Raw genomic sequence first — 27,426 nt, 5'->3', positions numbered from 1 at the left:
TCCTTTTCCATTCTTTCCAGTCTCCTCTTGCTTCACGATGTCACTCAGTACAGCGGTTCCTCCAGGAAGTCCTCCGAGCTGCAGCTTCTAGGGCAGCCCGGCACAGTCTCCCTACCTCACCCTGGGCCTGGATACCTTCCCCTTCTGACTCCGTAATCTCGCAAGGCTGGCCTCAGGTGTGGCCTCCTCAGACAGCCCTCCAAACCTGGCAAGGCCTTTTCTCTGGATGCCCAGAGCTGGTCACCCTCAGGCTACTTGTCACAGAAGCTCAAATTTTATTCCTGTTGGTGTCTGTCACTTCTGTGAGCACAGAGGACACCAGCCAGGCTGTGACAGGGATCCCAGGAGACCCTGAGAGCATCCTGGGCAAGTCTGTCTTCATCTCCATCACATACCCACCCTGTCGCCATGCTCCAAACACACCGAGCTTGCCTTGCCCTGTCCCGTTCTTCCCTCCCTCCCCTCCTTCCTTTCCCAAGCACCCAGAGAGGAGGACTCTTGCCTTCTTACACCACACAGGATCACTCCAGAAAGGTTTGGACCATGGGCAAATGGGGGAAGGGTCCAGGTGCCACACCCTCCAGTCCCTGCCCCATCTAAAAGAGTGGAAATCTACTCCCTACTCTTTCCCAGTGAAGGTTCCCAGTAGAAGTGGATCCTGCCAGTGAAGAAATAGGAGAGGGAGGGAAGGGCTCAAGTCTGCAGTTTAGGGAAAAATTAAATATCGAGCTGAATAGTCACAGTCCCATGCAGGAGCAAACACAGCAAGTCCCCACACGGAGCCATGATCAGTGACAGGAGAGAGACAGGGCAACTGTTCCTACATAGACCACAGATGCAGAGCTGAGTCCCCCGGCCCCCTCCCCTTTAGCTGTGGAATCCCTGGACTGAGGCAATGGTCAGATGAGGGGGGTTTCGTCCCAGGTCATTGCCAGCACGGACACCTGCTACCCTGGGGTCTTTCTCACTCTGAAATGGGGACCCCTCTGGGCTTAAGCAGGAGCCCAACCACATCAAGCGTTATCTGCTCTCCTGAGCCTGCTCTGTGGAGAGCTTCCGGCAGTGCCCACTCATCTGCTTGCTCCCTCCCCTGTGATGGGTGGCAGCCAGTTGAGCTGGAAGCTTGGCCAAGTGCTCTGGAGAGCAGGGCTACCCCGGGGGAATAGTGAGGGAGCAAACTCGCACTAGGGAGGCCAGCGCGCGGGTGTGTGTGTGTGTGTGTGTGTGTGTGTGTGGGAGGCGGGGAGGGGAGAAACCCTGCCCACACTTCAAGGGGAGTGGGGTGCTTCCTGTTGGATCCGGACTGTCACTCTAGAGCTCTTTTGATTGTGTGTATGTGTGTGTGTGTGTATGTGTGTGTGCGCGCGCGCCATGGCATGCAGAAGGATGTCAGAGGATAATTTGTGGGAGCTGGTTCTTCCACCTGTGTGTCTTGGGGACATCAGGCCATCAGGCTTGGCAGCGAGAACTTTTATCTGCCGAGCCATCTCACCAACCCTCCAGAGCTGTTTCTAAACCATGCCTTCAACCCACTGGTTCTCCAAATGTGTTCCCTTGGACCAGCAGTGACAGCATCCTCCGGGAGTCAGTCACCACTGTAGTCCTTGGGCCCCTTCCATACCCAGCTGCTGGACTTTCTGCTCCTCCAGACGACTCCAAGGCGAGTTCCAACGCCCCAGCTGCTGCCTTGGCCTGGGTAAGCTTCAGTGGCTTCACCCCTCAGACGGCCTGTGGACAGAGGGCTTGGTACATAGTAGATGCTCAGTAGACAGTGGGAGAGGAAAAGCAGGCTTGAGGGGATAGGAGAAGGCCAGTCTGGTCTGCCAAGTATCCACACACAGGGCTAGGATCTCCCTCACCCTCTACACTGACTGGATTCAGGACTTCATGCCCCAAAGTCCCGCCTCCCACAACTGGGGCAATTTTCTAGCATGCCTGGATTGACTGCTTGTCAATAACCCAGGTTTTAGATTGGCCTTCAAGGCTGCCAGTCTCATGTCGTAGATCCTCCTGTGGTCCTGGGGTTCTTTGGCCTGAGCCTCGGTGACCCCGTCCAGTCCCACACTGCTGCTGTGTTTTGCAGAGAGACTGCAATAAAGGCCTGCTGTGGGTGCAGAGGTGAAAACTGGGGGTTGCGCGACAGATTCATTTTATAGCAGCAGGGCTGGCCAATTTGGGGGGCTTTTTCAGTACACCCCGCAGGTGCCTACTACATGCTAGTGCAGTTTCACCCTGTGCCATACACACGAGTATACTAGCAGCTTCTGGAAGGCTGTGGAAACCTGGGAGGTGCTGGAAGAGCAGATGCATATTGAAGTCTCCTCCACTCCCATCAGAAGGCTGGGCTGCTGGCCTCCAGGAAGTCCACTCAGGAACACCACTGTCCCATTAGCTGAGATACATCTCTCCAAACACACGCAGACCCTCGGTGTTGGTGACTGGGAACAGGGCTCCCCGCTGCCTAGATGCACAGGACTCAGGAACCCCAGGTGGGAGGCTGCAGTCTTGGCTAGGAGAACTGTATGGCTGGGTAGCTGGTAGGACACGGGTTATATGGGCACTGTCTCTGGGAGCAACTTGAGCACCTCAAGATCGAGATGGATGGTCCCTGGCTTAGGGTTTCATCCAGGAGAGCAGTTCACAGTCAGTAGAGTCCATTCTCAGTGGAATTTGGGTTCTGATCTTGCCCAGGGCTAGGAGTCTTCAGGGTGTCTCTCCCGACTGGACCACTCTCGGGAGGGAAAGGACGAGCATTCAGTGTGTGGCCGCTCGGCTGCCACACATGGACTCTGGCCACTTTTGCTCTCTTTGTTATTGCTCTTAACCACGGAGCCATCTCTCCAGCCTTATTTCTTATTGCACTGGAAACAAAGCTGCCGGGGGGAGGTCAAGGGCTAAAGTGTGTGGGGGCTTTGACTCTGATCTCTAGATGGCTTCCCTTTCCCTGTCCTCAGTTTCCCCATCTAACCAGTGCCACAGCAGACGATGGTTGAGGGGTCATGCACACACCCACCTTCCATAGCAGTCAAAGCTCTCTTGGCTGCCCACCCGTTCAGCCCTCTGGACACCCTCAGTCTTCCGGAAAGAACCATGGTGGGTTGTTCGCCTGTTCCTGACCCCACACACCAGCAAAGACCCTTCCTTCCCTGCAAGGTGAATTATCTGGGCGGCTCGAGTCCACTGACTTTCACATCCTATGAGCATTTTAGGATTGATTTCTAAGTTGGAGGCAAATAAGTTATCTGTTTGGCTTGCTGTTCATAATGCAGTTTTCTGGAGGAGCTGCAGGGTGGGTATCCGGTGGGAGGGGTCTCCCACACTTCCTCTCCGACAGTTCATAAGAAAGTTCAATCAGGGTTGGGGAGCTTAGTGGTTAGAATGGTTGCCACACAAACATGAGGACTCTAGTTGGGGTCCCCAGAATCCGTGTAAATGCCAGGTGGAAGTGGTGGTTTGCCTGCAATTCCAGCCTCAGAAGGCAGAGTCACAGGATCTCCAAAGCAAGCTGTGGTGAGACTGGTGATATCAGTGAGCTCTGGGTTTGATTGAGAGACCCTGCCTCAGTGAATGAGGTGGAAGAGCATTTGAGGATGATTCCTGACATCAACCATGGGGCTCCACATGCACACATGTATGTGCCCACACACTGCCAAATATACACACACACACGCATATCCCACCACATACACACACACACACACACACACACACACACACACACACACACACACACACACACACACAGTGGGAAAATGGGGGAACATTGAACCATTGTTAGCATCCAGGCATTATGCTGGCCTGCCCTCGGGGACCTAGAAGAATAGGTCACCAACCACAACCATTCCCAACGTGCGTGTGCTTGCTAGCATTTCAGGCATCACGCTAGCCAGCCCCCAGGTTCCTCAGCTTTAACCACTAAGGGCATCACCTGCACGCATGCGTTATCAGCATTCAGGCGGATACCTGGCCAGCCCTGGGTCCTAGGGCTGTTATGTTACTATGTAGTCTGTGTGCATGGGCTAAGACCACTTTTTAAAGCGAGTTCTGCCCGTTCCCCATTCTTTTTCGTGGTGCAGGTCTTTGCCTCTCCCAATCCCATGCTTCCCCCTTCTCCCTTAATAAACCTCCCGTGTGAGAGTTCTCTTGTATGATGTTCCTTCTCTCCTTTTTTTTAACAACCATGAATGTAGAAGGAATGGCGGGCTGCATTCCCGCCAGCCACCCAGCTAGCTTTACCCGAAATAATTACACGGAAACTATATTCTTTTAAACATTGCTTGGCCCATTATCTGTAGCCTCTTATTGGCTAACTCTTACATATTGATCTAATCCATTTCTAATAATCTGTGTAGCACCATGAGGTGGTGGCTTACCAGGAGGATTCTAACCCGCGTCTGTCTCAGAGAGGAGAGTCATGGCGACTGCCTGACTTCCCTTCCTCCCAGTATTCTGTTCTGTTTACTCCGCCTACCTAATTTTCTGTCTGATCAAAGGGCCAAGGCAGTCTCTTTATTGACCAATGAAAATAACACATAGACAGAAGGCCCACCTCCATCACATGAATACACAGGCGCCTGTCACTCAGCATCGACCCTGAACATTCCATTTCTACCTCTCTCTTGGATCTGTGGAAGAACCAAACAAAGTTTTATTCTAGAAGGTGCCCCACTACAGACCAGGAGGAGGGGCTTGGCTGGAGCCCCAACGGTCCAGGGTCTCTGTATGCCTTCATAGCCTTCCCAGTCCTTCCAATCCTTTCAAACAGTGCCACTCCTAAGTGACTAAGGATTCACATCCAGGAGCCTATGGGGCCATTCTTATTCAAATTACCACAAGCAGGGAACACCCCTGTATGCTATAGCATAGGGAGGGAGCATGCTAAGTACCGGGGCTTCAGTCACCTGATTCACCTCTGATCTAGGAATCTGGCTGTTTGGAGTCATGTCTTGATTCTGACACTCAGTAGTTAGGTGACATTGGCTGGTCGCTTATCTTTGCTGAACTTCAGTTTCCTCATCTGTAGAATGGGACCATCATAGTATGGGCTTTACGGGGTGGGGTCCTGTTGAGCACTATATAAAGTATTGAGACACTTGGTTGGCACCTGCCGAGAGCATGGCTAGTATCACTGATTGCCCCTTCCCACGTCCCAGCATAGAGGGGTGTGGCGGTTTGAATAAGAATGGCCCCATCATATATTTGAATTCTTAGTCACCAGAGAGTGGGACTATCTGAAAAGATTAGAAGAATTAGGAGATGTGGCCTTGTTGGAAGAAGGGTATCACTGAGACCGGACTTTGGGGTTTCAAAAGACCACACCAGGTCCAGATCCTCTCGCTCTGCCTACAGACCATAACGTAGCTCTCAGCTACTGCGCCAGGGCCTGCCTGCATGCCACCATGCACTCCGCCATGAAGATAATGGACTAAACTTCTGAAACCAAGCGAGCCCCGGTTAAGAGCTGCCTTGTCACCGTGTTTCCTCCCAGCAAAAGGAGGCTCCACACTGCCCTTCCCCTCCTCCATCCGGCACCATAGGATGCTTCCACGGCTAGAGCCAGCACCCCCCAGGAAGCAACTCCTGCTGGGATGTCCACGCCCATCAGCTTCCCCCATCACACCCGTTCCCAGTCTTCCAGGAACCTATGTTTCTGCCTGGCTCCCTACCAGTCATGGACTCCTGGAGGAAGAAACTGGGCCTTCCAGCCCTGTGTCAGTCCTGGAGCTTGGAGGTCAGGACACGGCACACGGCAGCCCATGGAACCTTTGAGCCTCAGTTTCCTTTTCTGTAAAATGGGAATAATCCTACTTGTCTCCTCATATCAGCCGCTGTGAGACTACCCCTGAAGAACTCTGCCCAATGCCCGGCTCACCACAAGCCTGTCAGCCGAGGCTGTAGTGACTGGGAGTAAATGAAGGAACTATGCCTCCTCCTACGCAGACGGGGAAACCAAGTCCAGGAGTCCACTGTGGTCAGATCAGCAGTCAGGACTATAAACCTCAGGGCAGAGCCCACTTGCAGCATGAGCTTGGTCTCAGCTTCCCCTTCAACACACAGCGCCAGGATTGTGTTTCCCCAGCCCACCTCCCCTCAGGGCTGCAGCTGGCTTCCACACCGCCAGCTTCCCATTGCTCCAGCTCCAGACTCTCCTGCTTCTCAGACGGCTTAGGAAGACAGAACCTCAGCCCTCTTCTCTCTTTACAGCTCTGGGCCTGAGGCACAGCAGTTCGGACATCACCTATCACTGGTAATTAAGGGTCCTGTCCCAGGGAGGGGAGTTTACCTTCCGTCAGAGACACTAAATCCTGCTCCCGGTGGAATAAAGCATTGTGCTGACCTAACACTTGTCAGGGCTTAACGGTGCTCCTGCAGACATGCTCAGATGGGGATCGGGAGGCAGAGCAAAGCACCTCTGCGAACAGACAGTCACTATGGGTGGCAAGATGCAGACGGTCCAGAAGGTCGGGGGGGGGGGGGACTTGGATGCTGCAGCCACTCAGTTAAAAAGAGATGAGCTTTCTTTGTTTGTTTGACTCCAGAAGGCAGGACAGGCATCTCAGTGAGAGGCCATATGGAAGTTTCTGGAATGAGGCTATTGGGCTCGCAAACAAACTCTGCCACTGACTCACTGTGTGACCTTGGTCATGATATATAATCTTTCTGGGCCTCAGCTTTCATAGCCGCTGAAGTGCCGGAGGCCTGTGCCTCAAGGGTTGTGAGTTACTACATTTAAAGTACTTAGGGCAAAGTCTGCCACTGATAACCACACTTACTTGTTGACCCAACTGGCCCTCCGTAGGGAGACTAGGACTCATCCCTTCAATGTAGCAGGAGTGCAGGAGGTCTGGTAGTAGGAATGTAATTGTCCCCCATAAGCTCATAGGGAAGTGGTACTGTGAGGAGGCGTGGCTTTGTTGGAGTAGGTGTGGCCTTGGAGGAGGTGTGTCACTGCCAGGGCAGGTTTTCAGGTCTCCTATCCTCAAGATATGTCCAGCATCTCAGTTCACTTCTGTTGCCTGCAGATCAAGATGTAAAACTCCCAGTTCCTTCTCCAGCACCGTGTCTACCTGCGTGCCACCATGTCCCACCATGATGATAATAGGTTGAACCTCTGAACTGTAAGCCACCCCAACTAAATGTTTTCTAAGAGTTGCTGTGGTTGTGGTGTCTCTTTACAGCAATAGAAGCCCTAAGATGGGGAGGGGGAGCTTGCAAATGTGGTTTGAATTAAAAGGAGAGCTTGTGAGATGAGGGGACACATGGCTTGTTCTCTTCCCCTTGGGTGCTGAGCTCCTCGGGGAGCCGAGGGTGCCCTGAGCTCTGTGGTTCCAGGGGGTCTACAATTTGATCAAGCTGTCTGCTCTCCCACTCACAATCATGGAAGGAATTAAATCAAAGCACACCCAGTGTGGGCTTTGACAGCCACATCTCCATTTTCGGCTTAAGCCTCAAGTCCCCTGTGGAGAAAGAATGGCATCAGAGGGTGACTGAGTGCCAGCTTGGTATTCCGAACTGACTCAGTTTCCCCTGGACCCTCACCTGTTGACTCCCAGTCTGCTGGAGTACCAGCTGACAGCGTGCCTGGGCATCTCATGCTGTTCATAGTGAGAAGAGGCTTGGTGTCTGGTGGGGACGACTTTTCACCCAGTGGCCATCTGGCTGTCATGCTTCACCCCTGGCAGAATATCTGCTGTCCCACTTCCCTTGAAAGGTCCACAGGAGGAAGAGCTGGATGGCTGAGGGGATGAATGTGCTGGGTCTGTGAGAGGTGCCCAGTGAGCTGCTGTCAAGGGCACCCTGACTTGGCAGAGCTATGTTCTCAGAGGGTGGGTAGGGATTCAAGGATCCTGTGCAGAGGCATATAGCAGGCTCAGACCTTGGGGGCTGCAGCTGGGAGGTGACTGTCCTTGCTAGATGACTCGGTTCACTCTGAAGTGCTCCTCTGAGTTCAGCCCCATCTGTCTGCCTATTCCACACTGCTGCTCAGCCGGTGGCTTTGGCGACAGAGGCCCAGGGGCGGGCACGTGGGTGGAGGGACACCAGTCCTTCTCCAGACCCCCAGCTGGTTCCAGGCCCTCAAGACAGCAGTGACGTGCTCTAGACATGCTTGTATCGAGCTTGGAGGGCCTTGGTCCACCTTGCTTGAGTACTCTGGCCTGCATCCCTTACTCTGGACCCTCACGGCAGCCACGTCGAGCAGCTATCTCAGGCCCTGCACTGCCCTTCTTAGAAGATCTATCCGGTCAACAGGAAGAAGGACTGGAAAGGTGCCCAGGGCATCCATTCCATATCCCTGAAGCTGAGCGCACTGACCGAGGTCTCATAGTTGTCCTGGCGCCTTCTCCGAGAAACATCTCAATCCTGTGCTAGGTCCTGCTAAACAGTTCCCGCCTGTCCCCTCTCTCCAGTTGGTCCCCGTGCCCGAGGGCTGCTGTGCAGAACGATCCTTCATGCCCAGATGCTTTCCTTACTGATCAGTCCTGGGTCTGGCTTGTGTGGTCTCAACCTTTTCTATGACTACTCTGCCCCATCGCAATAGTAGTGTGTGGTGTGTGAGCCAAACGTTTCAAGCAGGCTGAGTGCTTCCTGTCCACTCACGGCCACCATGATGTCTGTACCTTGCAGCAGCCCCATGGGAGAGGAGACCTGGAAGAGACTCACTCAGAGAGGAAGTAACAGGGAGTCTGGGTGGGGTACTGGCTCCATGTGCTTCCATCTCTTGGCAGCCAACACACTGTAACACCCTGGGAGGGGATGGAGTTGCCACCATCCTGCTGAGACATCTGCCCCCAGCTGTTACCATTTCATGCAGCTGTCACCTGCCCTGCTGAAGCTGATGCTAACAGGGGAGAGTGCTGGTCCAAGGGGGGAAGGAGAAACTCCTTCCTTGTGAGCCTGGGCCACAAGACTCTATTTATTTGACAGTCACATGCTATATCCCAACAGGGGAGATGGTGTTGCAACCCCCAGTTAGCAGGAAGGAAGACTGAGGCCCAGGGAAATGAGGTAATATTCCAGGTCACACGCTCCATAGAAGGCTGAAGTGGGGGGCTCAGTGGTGAGGCAGGGGGATAGAAAATAGCAGAGGAGAAAATATCAGAGAGCAACACAGGAAAGGCGATAGAGAGAAGACCCAACCCTCTCTCTATGGGGGCTGTGTTAGCCAAGGAAGTGTGCTCAGAAAGTCTGCATTTATATGAACTTGGGAGGAATGAGTATGTTAATGACCCACCAAAGTCATTGGGGACTTTATCTCACCCCTTTCTTGCTCTCCTGCAGCCAAGCCACAGGTATGGCATGACATAGTCCCAAACTTCTTTGTGTCACCCTTTAATGAACTGTCCCCTCTGCTGTCTGTACAGTTCTCCATGCGATGAGAACTCAGCCTCTGCCATTCAGACTCAGCCCCCATCCACACACCTTCACAGGGAGCCAGCACACTGCCCTGGCTTCCATACTAGCGGGTTCAGCGGCTCTCAACCTTCCAAATACTGTGACTCTCTAATACAGTTCCTTGTGTGGTGGTGAGCCCCCAAAATGCTCCCATTACTACTTCATAACTAATTCTGCTGCTTCTGTGAACCATGAAGTAAATATCTGATATGCGGGATGTCTAATATGTGACCCCTGTGAAAGGGTTGTTCCACTCCCCCGAGGGGTCGAGACCCACAGATTGAGAAACGCTGTCCTAGCTGTTCTACCCTACCCAGACCTGCATCCCCCCGGGCACATCTCCCTCAGCTTGGTTTTCCCATTTGTAAACTAGGAAAACAAATGACAGACTTCGCTTAGAGAGCTGTTACCCAAGATCCAGCCGGTGCATGCCTGGTGGCTGATAAACACAAACTGCATCAGAAAATGTATACCCAAACACCAAGCCCTCCGTGTCTCTCATTGTAGGTGTCAACCCCCTCTGTTAACACAGAGTAGTAGGAAGGGGGACAATGAAAGGGGAGAGAAGTCACAGATCTGGCCTCACCAGGATTTCTGGTTGACCCAAGACTCCAGGGGTTTCTGAGGCAGGAGGTAGGAGTTGGGGTTCACAGCCTGACTTCCCAGTGCCTCTTGGTTCTGAGTTCTCCCCAGTTCTCTGCATTTCTGGCCTGGATTCCAAACTGCCACATCTTCCTCCTCTGTAGAGCACCCAACCTTGGCTCCTTGGGTCTGTACTTTAGAGATTGCTTAGGGCTGGTTTACTGTAATTAGTGTGTGCCCAGTGGGTGGCTCATCCCCTTAGGCTCCCAGACAGGGGCTGGAGTCCATCATTTTCCTCCCAGCAGGCATCCTGGGATGCGTGGTCCTGCTGCTGTGAGCCCTGCCTCTCAGCAGCCCCTGCCAGGAACCTCGGAGTGGTGCCCACCCACTGGTGGGCCCCTAACCCCCTCTCCTGCTCCATGAGATGCATACATTTGAATGCTAGGTCCCCAGTTGGTGGAACTGTTTGGGAAGGATTAGGAGGGGCTGTTAGAGGAGGTGTGTCACCGGAGGCAGCCTGTGAGGTTTCAAAAGACTCAGTGCCATTCCCAGTGTCTTTTTCTCTCTGCCCCAAGGTTGTATCTCAGGAGATGAGCTTCCAGCGATTGCCTCAATTCCACACCTGCCTGTCTCCTGCCATAGTCCCCACCATGATTGTCATGGACGACTCTCTGAAACTGTAAGGCCAATTAACCCTTTCCTCTGTAAGTTGCCTTGGTCATGGTGTTTTGCCACAGCAGCAGAGTAATAAACCAGACAAGAGGGAATTCTGCAGACAGCACTGTGCTCTAGACACCTCTAAATAACCCGTTTGGGGAATTTGCCTTTCTCCTCTGGGCTGATTCGACAAAAAGCCTGTGCTCTGGCCAGACCTCAGGGAGGCAGGTTGGTCTCCATCGATCCTTAGGAACTCCTGGTTTCTTTCTTCTGGAAGCCTCCATCTACCCAGGGCAAGCTTCTCTCTATGGGGAAGCTGGAGGAACTGGCTATTGGGGAGCATCCTGTGAACCCAACGCCAAACTCACATGACTGCCAAGCCAATCACACGTGTGCATCAGGGCCAACACAGAACTGTGAGACAGAATGCAGAGTTCCAGGAGCTAAGGGCTGGATGGGGTGGAGGGGGGAATGGCTCTGCGGGCAAGAATGCTTGAATCCAGATTCCAATGTCCACATAAAAAGTCAGGTGTGGGACTGGAGAGATGGCTCAACACTTAAGAGCTTACTGCTCTTGCAAAGGACCTATCTGCATTTAATTAAATCCCCAATGACCCTATCAGGTAGCTCACAATTGCCTACAACTGCAGCTCTAAGGAGATCAGGTGTTCTTTGGACCCTGTGGATACCTGCTTGCAGGTGGTATGCATAAGCTCACACAGAGGCATGCAGAAATTAATTAAGTAAGCAAACTTAAAAAAAAATCCAGGCATGTGAGAAACATGTGTGTGTGTGTGTGTGTGTGTGTGTGTGTGTGTGTGAGAGAGAGAGAGAGAGAGAGAGAGAGAGAGAGAGAGAAATGTGGCTTGTCCCACTAAGAGACAGTATTTCATAAACCTCCTATATTTTGCCCAAGCCCTGGACATTTCTGAGACTTGATTCTGACACACCCTTCCCCTTCCTACGTCAGATGGTGAGGTACAGCCCCCACCAGTGGGGTGAAGTACAGTTACCACCTGAGTAAGAATCGAAACTAAGAGGCCTTCCTACCCTAGAGCGGGCTTGGCAGCTGGATTCAATGGGGTGGATAGGTGCCGCAGGAATTTCCTGGGTAATCTGGACCCCCTCCCTCTCACCACCAATAAAATAACTCAGTATGCGCTGTCTGCTCAATGAAAGAGCTAAAGTCATAAAAACTCTTAGAAGAAAACTATGTGGTAAATTGTGCCTGGCATCAGTGAATGGCTCACTAACTGAGGCACGAACACCAGGGCAGTAAAAGAAAAGCAGATCAAATAGAATGCTGGAATCAAAGGCTTTTGTTCTGCAGAGGTCACCCACTGAAAGTGAAACCCAGGAAAGGGAGAGGGATGTACAGATCAGATAGCTGAGAAGGGACTTGCACCTAAGGAGATAAAGGACCACAACACAGGAGCAAAAGGTGTGAACTGGAGGGTCCCAGGGGAGGTACTGATTCCATGGCCTAGAGCCTCCTGCCTGAGGCACAGTTCAAACCTGCAAAGAGGTGCCACCTCCCCCCACCCAGGGGCCTGCCAGGACTAAAAAGACCTCTGGCTTTTAGTAACGAGTACTGGCAAGAACTTGGAGGCGCTGGGTACTTCATACACTGCTGGGAAGCATAAAACGGGCGTGTTGGAGTCGCACAAAAGCCCAGTGCTTGGGAGGCTGAGGCAGGAGGATTGCAGCGAGTTAAGGTAACCTGGGTTACAGAGTGAGACCTTGTCTCAAAAACACTAATGAAATAATAACAAAAAAACAAAACAATGGCAGAAAAAGAAACAACCCTCCACCCTCAACCCCCCTCCCCAAACTGTATAGCATCCATGAAAACTTTCCACAATTCCCTTAAAAGGCTTTGAGTCCATTCACCATTTGCTTCAGCAATACGCTTCCAGAGGAGAAGGCAGAAACTACGGTCATTCAAGAACTCATTCACAGGTAGTCACAGCAGCACAATTCAAGAGCGCCACAAGGTGGGAACAGCCCAATGCCTTTCCAGACAAAAGATCCATGAATAAGGGAATCCATACAGTGGGCTACTGCTTAATGCTAATATACAATGAAGCGTTGCTGCATGGCAAGCCATGAATGAACTGTGAGAACACTCATGAAAGAAGCCAGTCACAAAAGCTCCATATATTTTATATGATTCTGGCTGTTTGAAATACCCAGAGTAAGGAACGCTGGGGGGAAGTCGGATGTGCGACCATGACCACAAGATTTCTTTGGAGAATGATGGGAACATTCCAGAACTGACTATGGTGGTGGCTGCGGGGCCCTGGATGTAAATGGGACCCCCTACATGATTGGCTGTGTGGATCACCACTCAATAGAACCATTGCATGAAATGGTAAGGAGGGTGGGTGTGAGTACCAGCCACAATGAGAGCTGTGCAGAACACTCTGGAAGACAAACATGCCAGGTGCCACACACTGGCACTGCTCGTGGGTACTCCAGGTATGGAAAGCGTTTCACTTTGGCCTGGGGGTCCAAAGGGTCACTCCATCTGCCATCTTTATTGGAAATGGGGGGATCCCTGAGAGGAGGATTGCTCATGCTTGCTCTTGCCAGTACCTCATGTAGCCCAGGCTGGCTTCCATCCCGCTACATTATAGTTGTAGTCTATATAACATAGACTTTAACTATATAGCTATAGGTGAGGGTGGCCTTGAACTCCTCGGACTCCTGAGTGCTGGGAATATAAGAGAACTCCCATATCCAGTTTGTGTGGTGCTGGTGATGGAACCCAGTGCTTCGTCCTTGTTAGGTGAACATTCTATTCACTCCAGTTCCCCAAGAGGAGTTCTCTTGACAACCTACCAAGGCCTTTTTGTCTGAGTTCCCGCTGCTCCGTAAGCTGTGGATGGTGTGGTGGTTTGCATAGGAATGCCCTCCATAGGCTCATAGATTTGAACACTTGGTCACCAGAGAGTACACTATTTAAAAAGATTAGGAGGTATAGCCTTGTTGGAGGAAGTGTGTCCCTGGGTGTGGGTTTTGAGGGTTCAAAAGCCCAAGCCAGGCCCAGCGGCTCTCTCTTCCTGCTGCCTGTGGATCCAGATATAGAACTCTCAACTACTTCTCCAGCACCATGTCTGCCTGCACAGGGTCATGTTCCCCTGCCAGGATGACAATGGACTAAACCTCTGAACTATAGCCAGCCCCAGTTAAACGCTTCCCTTTGTAAGAGTTGCTGTGGTCATGGTGTCTCTTCACTGCAATAGAACGCCGACTAAGACCGGTGGTTAGTTATGGCATAGGATAAGTCTTTGCTTCCCACCCCCTCCCCCCATTACTGGCTGGGGAACGCAGGCAAGCAACACCACCTTTCTGTTTCTCTCTGTCAGAGGGAAAGTGGCAGGATTGCCTTTTTCAATGCTTGAGTGTCCTCAGGAGAACACACGAAGAGCCGAGCTTGTTATGTTAGGGCTTGCACAATGGCGGGTGGCCATGTCACTGGGAACCCAGAGCGGTGGCTTCCCAGCTGCAGCCTCCTCCCTCTGTGCTCCATTACAGTCATGGCTTAAAGCTGTTTCCCCAAACATATGGTGAAGTCTTAAGCCTTAATCCCTGAGAGTGTGACCTTCTTGGTGTAATTAGGTTGAGATGAGAGTGTCCTGGACCAGGGCGGGTCTTAATCTAATGACTGGTGGCCTCTGAAGGAGAAAGTGTAGGGACTGGGGATGTGGTTCCATAAGTAGAGTGCTTTCCCAGTGCATGCAAAGCCTTGGGTTAGATCCCCAACATGTATGTGGTGGTACACGCCTATAAACACCCACCATCTGGGGGCAGACACAGGAGTATCAGAAGTTCAAGGCCATCCTTGGTTCCAAGCCAGCCTGAGCTACGTGAGACCCAGTCTTAAAATAAACTCTAATAAGATAAAATCAGAAAGAAAAAAAAAGTAGACAAGGTGGCACAACCTTGTGGAAAGAAATACCACGTGGCACAGAGACCGATTCGCATGAAGGAGGACTGGGTCACGGAGCAAAGCCATGAAGGCCGTGACAGTCACCAGCGACCAGTCACTGGGACCATAGTCTACCAGCTCATGGTCACAAACTCCAATGAGCACACTTTTGAAGGTTCATGTGTGGATCTCAGGCTGTGTCGTCCCTGTTGAAAGGCAGGTCACAGGGTGAGGATTCTGCCTTGCTCTACACTGGACTCCTAGCCTAGAACAGGGTTGGGGCTGGAGGCTGCTGAGAAAGGGACTCTCGAGTGGCCATTGTACCTTCTCCAAATGCCATCTTCTCCAAGGGGCCCTGTTCAAAACAACCCACATCTCTGTGCTGGTCCCTGACCGCTATGCCACATTTGCACACGCTGTGTGACAGTGTGGCACAGGCTCAGAACCCACATTCTGGGCTGCACCTGAAGTCCGTGGCACTTTTGTCCGTTTTCTTCCAGTGCACAGGATGGTACCTAGAAAGCGTCACAAACGTGTCTGACTTTTTGACCTTGCCATATGACGCTGTCATCTACAAACTGCAAAATGTATCTCACAGGCTTCAAGGAAGTTCCAGGTCTTGGTGGGCCACATCCATAACTATCCAGAGCCACACACCCTGCCTGTGGGCTGAGGGTTGGACATGCTTGCTAACTGCTCACTAAACACTTGCCAGATGAAGATTAGACGAGAAGTGACCCAAGGCAGACAAGGGAGTCATATTCTGATCTCTTTGGACAAAAAAGACCTTCTGGGCTCAGCTGGTGAAGCATTTGCAGAGAAGCCCTGAGTTCTATTCCCAGTACCTCATACAACCTGGCATGGTGCATGCCTATAACCCCAGCCCTTTGGAGATGGAAGCAGGATGATTAGAAATTCAAGAGGCTGGAGAGATGACTCAGTGGTTAAGAGCACTGGTTGCTCTTGCAGAGGACCTATGTCCAATTCTCAGCACCCACATGATAGTGAGCAACCATCTGCAACTCCAGTTCTAGGGGACCTGGCGCCCTCTTCTGGCTTCTGAAGATAATGCATGCACATGCTTCACAGACAAAACACACACATAAAATAAAAATGTATACATTTTCTTAAAAGAGAAGGTAAAGGTCATTGCTGGATACACACTGAGTTTGAGGATAGCCTGGACGACATGAGACCCTGTCTTCAAAATAAGACATTATGCATTATTAACTATTAAATACTATTTTTTAACTGGAAAGGAAGTTGAATGATATATCAGAAGAAGACACTAACTTAACTGGAGTTTGTCCCCAGGACTTCAAGTCCAGTGCACTGCTAGGAATGGTTGAGTGGAAAGGGTTGTTCTGGGCAGCAGAGGGGAGGTGTGAGGGAAGAGGAATGGAGGCAGTGTGGATGTTTGCTCTCCCACCTCTAAACTGCTATGCTGCAGAATAATCCTTCTGTACACTGTGACTATGTTTTACTCTCATTGGTTAATAAAAAACTGACTGGCCAGTAGCCAGGCAGGAAGTGTGGGTGGGACAGCCAATCAGAGTGCTAGGAGGAAGAAGGGTGGAGGCAGTGAAGTCGCAGGAGACCCAGAGGGAGCAAGAGATGCACAAGGACAGGTAAAACCCTGAGCCATGTGGCAATACATAGATTAACAGAAATGGGTTAATTTAAATTGTAAGAGCTAGTTAGTAATAAGCCTGAGCTATCTACCAAGCATTTGTAATTAAGCCTATCTGTGGTTACTTGGGACTGGCAGCTGGGAAAGAAAACTCCACCTACACTCCTACATCCTCACCTGGGTACCACAACCCCACCTGAGTCCAGTGCCAGATGCTCCAGCCTGGCCTCTGTGAGTGAGGCCTCTGTCCTACACCCTAGGATGGTGGGTATTTGGGTTACAAACAACCTATGACAAAGGTAAGGGGTGTTCCCTTGGGAGTATGAATGGAGTTAAAGCTGCTGGGTGTGAACAATGCAAGCCAGATAGGACCTCCTAGCCCCAGGCTCTGTCACTCATAGGGCAGGTCTCTTAACTCTCAGGGCCTTTGCTCCCTGCCCTGTAAAACAAGGACAACCATGTCAATAAGAGCCCTTGGAGGGTCATGTGACAAGCTTTGGCGTGTGCACTGAGCTGGGACCAGCAGAGGAAAGATGCTATGACCTGAGGGGGCACCCCGGCCACCCAGGAGGAAGACTTCAGCCTCGACAGGGGTGAAGAGCCCAGGCCTCATTATGTTTAATTGCTTGTAACGCAAGCCCCTTAACACGCTCACCCCCATGACCTGCACCTCCAGGAAGCAGCTTTACCATCCTCCCGTGACTGTGTGCAAGCAACTTATTCCCAGAGCCCAGTACGCAGCTCTCAAATTGGCTCACGATTTCTCGGCAGCTTGGATAAAAACATTTTAATGGCCGTGTGCAGCACACACCCTGAGTGTCGCTCACGGGCCTCCCAAATGTCTTTTCCTACCACATAGCAGGATATGATAGGCGTGAAATTACAGCCGCTCTTTCAGGTTTATCTCCACCCAGAGGCCTCTGTGAGATGCTGTGGCCGACCGACAGCGTGCGGTGACTTTGATGGAGGTGGCCTGGGCCCTGTCCACAGTCTCGGCTCCTCTCCTCACTATCCTGGGAGGCTCTCTGCACTCCTAGATCTGGGGTCCCATCCTGCCTCACTATTAGCTGTCACACCCTCATGATACAAAGGGGACCTGGGCATTGAACGGTCTCTACTCGCTTGGAGGGTCTCCGAGACACCAAGAAAGGAGCCAGGCATGGTCAAAGATAAGATATATTGTGAGGGCCTGTAATTTTGGAAACTGACCTTGGCACAGACATATTTGAAGAAAGTTGTGGAGTTGGGGGAAGCATAATTAAAAATAAACAAAAAAGCAACAAACAAACAAACAAAAAAGCCTCTCAGGGCTGGGGAGGTGGCTAACAGGTTAAAGACCTTGTGTTGCAAGCATGAGAAATGGAGTTCAAATTCCCCAAATCCGTGCAAATGCTGGGTAGGTGTGGTGGCCCACCTGGAATTCTCCAGAACAAGCTGGATAGACAGACTGGTAATAGCAGCAAGCTCTGTGTTTGATTGAGAGACCCTGCCTCCGTGAATAGCAAAGAAGGGCAATTGAGGATGACTCTCAGCATCACATGCAAATGCACCCACGTACATGCACTCATCACACAAGCAAACATGTACACACACAAACATGGAAAAATAAAAGTAAAATCTCTTTGAGCTGGGTAGGAGTGCTCATTCTGTGGTCACTACCCTGTGGGAATGCTGGGGCTTGGCCTTGACCTAGCCTCAGTGTCTCTGTTTTTCTTATCAAATAACAGTCGTCAGGACAACAAAGCCTGTAATACTCTGGCGATCAAGGAGAGCACAAAGGCAGTAGTTAAAAAAACCTGCTGTGGACACGTGAAGACTGGAGTTCGAATCCCAGTACCCCTGTTTAAGCTGGATATGCTCTGAGTGTGCCCAACACAGAGGCAGAGAAAGGAGGACTGTTGGGGCTTGCTGTCTGCCAGTCTAGCCACAAACTCAAACTTCCAGTCCATGGAAGGAGCCTGCAACTGGGCCAATAGTTATAGAAGCACCTGATGCCTTCCTCTGGGCTCTGTGTGCACACATGGGCAAGGACACCCAACACACCTATCATCATACCCCCCCCCCCCGCTCCAATTTTGATTGACAGTTGCTGAGGCACTGGGTGCAGACCCCACAGAAAGGAAGGTATACTGTCATAGTGACCTCATGGGTGGGTGGCATGCAATGCCACTGAAGGGAAGACTTCTGCAGGTGGCATAAACAGCGGGTGGCTGCTGCCCTTCTCAAGGCTACCGCAGCTCCTGGCTCCTCCTCCCCGGTGAAGTGCAGAGACAGGTGGACTCTAGATAGGAGGCCCTGGGAAGTCAGAAAGGCAAAACACTCCCACTGTCCCTGCTACTACCAGAAGCACTCCAGGCTTCCAGAACTTTCACTCCTCGGATGACTCATAAACACTGTAGTCTACGAAAGAGGCATCTACAAAATATTCCTCAAAAGTCCAGCTGTGTTGCTCAGTGGGTGGAGCATGCGCTTTGCAATCATGAAACCCTGGGTTCAGTCTCAGCACTGGGGAGGCAGAAGCGGGAAGCTTAGGAGTTCAAGGTCGCCCTTGGCTAGACAGAAAACTAGAGGTCAGCCCGGGCTACATAAAATCCCGTCTTGAAAACAAAAATAAACAAACAAAATGGGGTTCATGATAGTCTTTCCTGCCTGGTTAGTTGTAAGGATGGAAAGACATGGTCCGTGGGTATGTGTGAGCACCTGGCTAAGTGCCCAGTGGTCGCAGAGGGACTTGGCCTCCTCTGGGGCCCCCCATCCTAATTAACACGTCCTCCTTCCCGTGTCCTCTTTGCCCATTGCCCTCCTCTACTTCCTGCCAGCATCTGTCAGACACCTGCCATTGTATTGCTTCATCTGCGCCTGTGTCTGAGGCCTGGCTCACACCCTGCACTGCAAACACACCAAGGACCGGGACGTAGGTTTTGTTCAAAGTTTGTCCCTGTGTCTGGGCCCGGAGCAGGTGCCCTGGATGCTCCATAAACATTTGATGAGTAAATAGTGGGACCTGTCTCTCTCATTGAACTGGGAGCCCCTTGATGATGCAGGCTGAGCTGTGTTTCTTCCCTGGGGTGGTCAGCGCAGGGCTGAGCTCTGAGCATGCTCTGTCAGAGGAGCCGGCCGGTCTGCCCAGCAATGCCACCTCTCCCCAAGCCACGGTGGTGGGATCAATGTTGCTCCGGAGGTCTGGCCTTTGGAGGTTTTCAATTTCCCTAGATCGAGGACTTTCCGCAGGGCCTTTGTGTTCTCATTGATTGCCAGAGTATAACAGGCTTTGTTGCCCTGACAAATATTATTTGATAAGAAAAACAGAGACACAGAGACTGGGTCAAGGCCAAGCCCCAGCATTCCCACAGGGGAGTGGCCACAGAATGGCGGTTCCTCTGGCAAGAGCATCATGCTGGTGGGACTTCTGGAGACCACTCACAGCAAGGTCTTGCATTTCCAATGGGGAAACTGAGGCTGGGTGAGGGTTGATCCAGCCAATGTCACATCAACTAGACACAGATACTAGTACTCTGTCCCCTGTCACGGCTGCACAAATTAAGGCACAGAGCCAGGGTGAGAGCCCTGGAGCCCCATACTCAACCCAGAATGTTTTCTGACTTTCTGGCCTTTCTACACCCCTAGAAAATGATGGGGAAGCTCAACCAATCACATCTGGTTAGGGTGTGGCCACCTGGAGTCCGAGGTAGGGTAGGTAGGCGCACCCGCTCTCAGACCTCCCATTCTGGTAGCGTGAGTCCCCCCGCTCCTTTTGTAATTATTAAAAATGTAACTGTTGTTCTTGAGCTGGTCTGGTTATTTATCGTACCGACCAAATACGTCAACAAGAAAAGCCCTGGGAGGAGCACGGGGGAGGGTTCGTATTACAGCTGAGGTGCTGGGCTCCTTCCTTTGAGGCTCCTGGGCAGTCATCACCTGTAGAAGATGCTCAGGGAACGTGCTTCTCAGGGCTTCTGCTGATACAGCCTTGGCCTCCGCTGGGGAAAGCAGCTGCAGTGGCCACAGACTCAGGGCCTCCCTCCGCTAGCCATGCTATGCCACAGGGCCTACAGCTGTATGGCTCAAGGGACGACATCCCCTGCCAACCTTCTATAAATGTGGCTCAGTGGCTGTGGTAGCCTGCTGTCTCAGGACAGCAGTCATTCTTTCCTCGGTGACTCATTTAGTCTAATCCATAGGCAGCCTGTCACACGCCGAATACATGAGGATCAGGGACAAGGCACAGGCACAGGCTGGGAAGAGAATGGGTCCTTAGCAAGAGGCTGTTGGGACCAGGTTCCACAGTCACAGCCTTGTCACAGTCTGACCTTTTCCTCCTCCCAGCAGTAGATGGGAGAGGGTCCCGTACACAAACCACAGGGATTTGACAAAGGGTCCCGGGACAGTTCCTGTGAGCCTGCAAGTGTGTGCATGCACACGCCCACGTCCCTCCTTCCCGAGTCACTGACTCACCCATGACATTGAGGAAGATGTTGCCTGAGGCGAGGACCACCTTCTCCCTGGTGGCTCTGTCGTAGATACCCACGTGGCATTCATAGGGACCGTTGTCTGAGATCCGGACCTCAGGCAGCCTGCGGGGGAGCAGGTGAAAAGGTTAGGCTTGTATCACAAGGATGAGCAGACAGTGTGCCAGGAGGCCAACCCCCATGCACACTTGTTTCAGGCTCCACTCATCCACTCGGTGAAGACTTTGCACACCTGTGGTCTGGGCTGGGAGGATGGGCGGCATTTATGCAGCACCTACTGTATACAGGCTCTGTGTCCGGTGCTGCTAAGGGGGACAGTGAGTGCTATGTTTGCCCTGAGCTAAATCTGTGCCCAAGAGCAGCTGCTGGGCTGGTCATGTGACACTCTTAGGATGCCCTGTGGGTGACGCAGGTTTCGAGGGTGACTACCAGCATGAGGCCTGACCCCACTCGTTCCTCACAACTACCATTGTCTTACTGTTCTATTACTGTAAAGAGATCCCATGACCAAGGTAACTTCTAGAAGGAAGCATTTACTTAGGGGCTGGCGTATTGTTTCAGAGGGTGAGTCCATGATCATCACGGTGCTGAAGTAGTAGCTGATCTGAAGGGAGGGGGCATGGAGAGAGTCTGGGCCTGGCATAGACTTTTGAAACCTCAGAGCCCATTGTAGTGACACACCTCCTCCAAGGCCACACCTCTTAATCCTTCCCAAACTGTTCCACCAGCTGAGGACCAAACAACCGTTCCCATGTAACCTATCACAGCCACAATACAGGGGTTGATCACTACATTCCATAAAGAGGAACACTATGGCACAGGACAGTCATGACTACCCCACCTTATACAGCTAAGGTGTAAGATGTCACCATGAGACCTTGGAGTCCTGCCTTCATACTGCCATACTGCCATGGACACCATATGCCCAGTTCCAAGGACACCAAAAGAAGCACAATTATGTTTCTGTCTCCAAGGAACCCCACGCCCCACCCCCCGGACAGGGACAGAGGAAAACTGACCAGTGCTCACACTCATGCTTCAATATGTGTGCTTAGCAGAGGGTAAGAGGACTGAGGGTTATTGGCTCTGCCTCCAAGGTCCCCAGACCTATTGTGTGGGAGTCCCCCCTAAACTTCCTTCTTGCCTTTGCATTGGAAAGACTCAAGAGCAAATATCTCAGGCTTTGTTCCCCATTGAAGTTGGTCTTGGGGCTGGGGAGATAGCCTGGACCTTTTACAGAGGACCTGAGTTTGGTCCACATTGGATAATTCATAACAATTTATAACTCCAGCTCCAGGGGAATCTAATTTGACATCTCTGACCCCTCATGTGCACACCCACCCCCAAGACACAGAAACACATAGGCAGATTAACACACACACACAAATACACACATGCATGCACACACACACAAATGCACAAACACGCACACGTGTGTGCACACACACACATACACACCCTTGGATGTTGGGAGGGATGAATCAATGGTTAGGAACATTTGTTGTTCTTGCAGAGGACCCAGGTTCTATTCCCAGCACCCATATGACAGCTCATAACTAACTGTAACTTCAGTTTCAGGGGATCTGACTCCCTCTTATGGCCACTACAGGTACTGCACACACATGGGGTACATACATATATGCAGGCAAAACACTCATACACATACAATTAAAAAACAAATCTAAAAAAAGTCTCAAATCTGATCTCTTGTAATTTTTCACTGTTTCCTCACAACACACAGACAATTGAAGAGAATCTGTCAACCAATCAATGTGCAGGGTTCCAACAAAACTTTATTTGTGATTATCAAGCTTTCTGCCACTCAGAATGTTCATGTCATAGAATATACTCACACTTTTTTTTCTCCTCCAACCGTTTAAAAATTGTTAAAACATTCTCAGTTCACAAGCTGTGTCTAAACAGACTGGAGTCTGATGACTCCTGTTCTAGATCTTTCTACAGGGTCTACAGGGTCAGGTCATTCTAGAATAGATTGGTATGCCATTCTTTTTCCTGGGGTATGGTCATAATCAGGGCACCCCTTTCTGCTATCTAGGCTGCAAAGAACCGAGTTCAAATGTTGCTTCCCCCTGTGTGGAATCCATGGAACTTTGGGAAAGCCATACCTTTGAGTACCCTCTTTCTTATAAAAAAATGGAGATGACACATCCCGGGACTGAGTGAAGACAGACTTCGAGAAATACTTGCTAGCACTGCACCCACCTGTCCAGAGGCCATGGGTGACCCTCACCCTGTGATGCCCCCAGAGGAGAGAATTCCTGCCAAGGAGTATCCAGGAACTTTGGTCAGCAGAAGCCTCAGCCTGGTACTACACTGGGCAAATTCAGATCTCATCACATCCCAACCTATACTGGCCTCTTTCTGAGCACTCTGCATTTCCAGAGCAGGGAGAAAGCCAGGGGAGACACCCGTATTTGTTCATAGTCCTCTGCCACCTAAGCAGCCTAGCCCTCCTGCAGAGGCCTATGGTGGGAGGGGAGTGGAGAGGCCTTTATCAGCTCAAGGTTCTTCCCGGGCGGGCGACTCCTGAACTGGGAAGCTCCTTCCGAGCAATCCTTCCTCCCCCCCCCCCCCCTGCCTGCTCCGAGCTTCTCTTTCATCTTGTAAGAGCAGCTTAACCTCAGGTTCCAGCCTGTCTCAGCTTCTTTTGCTTATGAGTCACTTCTATGCCCCCCCACAAACCACTCCCCCCCCAGGCTCCCAGCCTCTTCCTAGGCTGTTGTCACTTTGAGCTGAGCCAGCTCCTCTAGCAGCCCCTCCCTCGCACAGCGCCCAGCACTCATTAGCATAAACAACACCCTTATTTCCATAGACTCCACAGAGGTTGCCATCTGGTCTCCTCACTGTCAGGAGGGACTGAAGTGTGGGAAGCGCCCTTTCCGTGGGGGGGGGGTTAGGAGTGATGCTGCCCCCGCCCCTTCCACTCCTTCTCTCAGAAGGAAGTGCCTGCCTTGACGGTGGGAACAGCAGGGAACCTGTCTCCCCTGGGAATGATTCCCTTTGTAATGCAGCTAGATTGAGAACAGCGACGTGCTGGCTGCGCCTGGGAGCTGAGTGACAACCACCCTAAGTGACATGTTTCGGCTATCCTCACAGGTGTCTATTATGCAGTCGACCTGCTTAAGTGACTTTCGAGGGAGACAGGTGCAGGGGGTGTGTAAAGAAACGGGCTCAGGGGATGGGCTCCCGGGTGACGTCACCAGATAGTAGGGGCACGGCGGAGGCGTGCAGGTGACCAACCCGTGGGCGGCTATGCAGATGTGTTGATGTGACCCCAGCACTGGGGACGTGTTTGGGAGTCACTCCGCTGATGACATGCTCAAGTAACGGTAACACAAGCCATGTGTTTGGGTGATGTGTGGTTGACACCTCGCAGGTGGTGTGGGAGACAGCTCAGCGGACACGTGGTGGCACGGTGCTTTTAAAGAAAAGACAGCTTCCCATCTGGGCCTGTTCCCACAGCTCCACTCGGTGCTCCTCCCTGGGCTCCAGGGTTTCTGCCTGGCCTGGCTGGACCGTTAACCAAGAGCATTCGCTCGGCACAAGCGTGACGGTTCTCATGTCCCACGCTCCCAGGCAGTGAATGGATAGGTTCTGGGCGTCCACCTCTTCTCGAGTCCTGAGCTGCATTGTTTCCCCTTCTCCACTCTGTCCCTGCCCCCGTTCCCTCCTGCAGCCAGGCTCAGGATTTAAGTGGGGCTTCTCTGTACCTTTTAATGCCCCTTCCCTGCAGAATCCAGACCAAGTACTCCCCTCTAAACCGCTCTGAAAACCCGCTTTCAGCCTTTGGAAGAAAATGGCCAAGAACTTCCCACAGAGCCTCCTCAGCTACCACAACCCCTCCCTCCCCTCCCTCCAGTCACAGTCCCTCTGTTCTTGGTCCTTTCTTCCCGCGTACACCTTGTTCCTGCTTTATAAGATAACATTTTTACTTCGGATAATCTTAAATCATGGGAAAGTAGCCAAGATAAGAGAGTCCCCGGACACCTTTCTCCTATCTCAGCTACCATCTGAATCCAGACGCAGCCTCATCCCCAGGCTCGGCCCGGCTCTCATCTCCGATCCGAAGCTGCCAGGTCACAGCTTTGATCCACACCTCACCGCCTGTCTCCTTCATCAAACCCTGAGATCTTGCTTCCACCGTTGTCCTCGGAAAGTGGATTAAGTGGCCCAGAGCCCACCCCGCCCCCAGCCCTGAGCCACATTGATCCGGAAGGCTGGGTAGAAGGTCTTCCGCAGGCAGCAGGGGGCCGAGGGGGTGGGGAGGAGGCCGCTCTCATCGGTGATGGCCCGAGATCAGATCGATAAACTATTAATAACCACGGCGTTTGTGTGCAGATAGGGGCAATGCAGTTTAGCGGCTGGAGTTTACTAACACTGACGGCGTCTCTGAAGGGCGAGTAATTGTGTTTGTGAAAAGCTGGGAACGGGGAGCACAAGTGTTGCCTTTGCTTGCTGTTCTGAGCCTCATCCTGGGGAGGATGAAGGCTGGACACTGCAGCGTGGAATGGGGCGGGGACAGGCACCGAGGGCCACATCTGCACACAGACTTAGACCTACTGTGTGACCCACATCTAGACCTACTGAGTGAACCACATCTAGACCCACCATACGTCCAGGTATCTCAGTCTATCATGTACTCTGATATTTGGATAAGCTGTGCACCTCAGGATCCAGGCCTACCATGTGGCTTGGACTCTAGACCTACTGTCTGCCCTGATCTATGCTTATGGTGTCTAGACCAACTATGTGCCCTAGCATTTAGACCTACTGTGTGCCTCTCAAGGCTGAGCTTGTGGTGGTGTGGAGATATTCACCAGCTACTTTATCCGTACTCCGAGAGTCTCCCTCTTATCAGAGCCTGTTGAATCAATAGCGACTCCCAGCTCAGTCTCAGCCCCGATTGGGACCTCCCAGGAGAGCATGCGACTTCTGTCAGGCTCAGGGCACTACCTAGGGCTGGTGCCTCATGAGTATCCAGTGACATAGATCCTAGAGGCAGGTGGAGTTCCTGAGCCGCCTCTGCCAGGAAGGCTGCCCTGACTGCTCATCCTTTGTGTGGACAGACCCAGCTCCCTCCCTTCTGTGTCTGTAGCCACCTCCATCCACCTCCCTTCCCAGCCCAGGGGGCCTTTCCAAAAGCTTCTTGCCTTCTAGCTAAGTGCTCCTAAGTGTTTGGGAGACATGCCACGGCTGTTAAAAGCCAGAGTCTCTGGTCAACCTGGCCAGCTTGTGGTGTTGGCAAAGGCTGTTTGGCCTTCCCATCTGATGATTGGGCGTGACAACAGTGGGTGGGCTTTTAGCCCCAGAAGTGCTGGTCTGTACAGATTCACAGGGGAGTGTTCTCAAGGAGCATTTCCCCAACTCATCAACTCCTACAGCAGGGCTATGATCTCCCACTGCTGAGACGAGGAAACTGAGGCACGCAGGCATGATGTGGCATGATGCTAGCTAGTCACAAGGTGAGCAGGTAGATGCCCTGGTGTGAACCGAAGCCAGAGGTGGCAGATGGGGGGGGTCACATGCACTCCCTGCCCCCTCCACACTCTGCCCTTGCACTTCCCTGAGCTCCTCCTGAGTGATTTGGCCTCCGCTGCCCTTGTGTGTTTCTATTCTGAGCCTGCCACCTCCCAGGTAACAAGAGCCATATGCTTCCTCCCTGCTGGAAAGAGAAGGATGGCTTTTTGTTTCCCTAAATTCTCTGCTCTAAGCTTTCAGGGAATCCAGGGTATCTCACATGCACCTTGTCAAGTCCTGGAAGGCTTTTAGCCTCTCTGCTCACCTTGCCAATCTTGGCTTTGATTGGCCACAGAGAAGAGCCTCAGACTCTCATAGAATACGGGTAGTGGACTTAGGAGCCCTAGCAGGCAAAGGAAGGCCAAGTGTGTGGCCTCCTTCTGCCTTGCTGGGGAACCAGGAGACCCAGCGATTAATCTTTACAAAAACTCAGTGAAGGAGCACACAAATGCACACAGAACTGAGCCAGGCAAGTTCTAAGTGCTTGCCCTCCTGCTTTCTCCTATGCCATTAATTGATTAAAATTTTAAGACAAATTATTAAGCCACCGCCTCACACTGTTTTCAATGTTTAGTCTATAGCCAGGAGCCAGACAGAGAAGCATGCTTGAATGGAGACTCTGGGAACTTGTTTTGCTGTCTTGTCTGCATGCACACCTCCCTCCTCAGAAGAATTGAGTTGGACAGTAACGAACCTGCCTCAGGAACAAGGTCATCATTTTAAAAAAAGGTCAGCCCCACCTTGTGGCCTCTGGGCCTTTTGCGATGCTCTAGGTGAGTTAGCATTGCTCTGCACATCTTCAGAAGCCTCACTGTCCTGCCGGGCTTTTCTATGCTTTGAATTTTTCTACATTATTATTCTTTGTTATTAATTACGTGCATGTGTCTGTTCGCAGGGGTGCAGGTGCCCAAGGAGACCGAAGGTGTCCGATGCCCCTAGCAGGAGCTACAGGTGGCTGTGAGCCAGCTGTTTGAACTGGGGTCCTCTGGAAGAGGAGCGTGTGCTCTTAACCACTGAGCCATCTCTCCAGTCCCCTATTTTACTAGCTGCGTTTTTGTTTCTTTGTATGTGTGCATGTGTTTGTGTGTGCTCACATGTATGTGGGTGCACATGGGTGCGCGTGTATGTAGAGACCAGAGGTCAGCCTTAGCTACTGTTCCTCAGGAGTCAGACAACCTGTGTTTTGAGTCTGGGTCTCTCTCACTGGGACCTAGCACTCTCCAATC

At 51.8% G+C, this 27,426-nt stretch overlaps 1 protein-coding gene across 1 annotated transcript in view; it reads right to left on the bottom strand.

Moving 5' to 3' along the window:
• Positions 1-27,426, bottom strand: part of Igsf21 (immunoglobin superfamily member 21) — a 223,448-nt gene that overhangs the window by 18,064 nt on the left and 177,958 nt on the right. Inside the window, exon 4 of the mRNA XM_085690366.2 lies at positions 20,649-20,767. Within this exon, the coding sequence (XP_085546492.1) occupies positions 20,649-20,767 (119 nt within the window). The remainder of the gene's footprint in view (positions 1-20,648; positions 20,768-27,426) is intronic.

The sequence above is a fragment of the Myodes glareolus genome, chromosome 6 (genome assembly GCF_982192425.1).
Source record: "Myodes glareolus chromosome 6, mMyoGla1.1, whole genome shotgun sequence".
In the NCBI taxonomy this organism is placed as follows: Eukaryota; Metazoa; Chordata; class Mammalia; order Rodentia; family Cricetidae; genus Myodes; species Myodes glareolus.
Note: the sequence above shows the minus strand (reverse complement) of the source record. Positions and strands in the feature narration are given on the sequence as shown.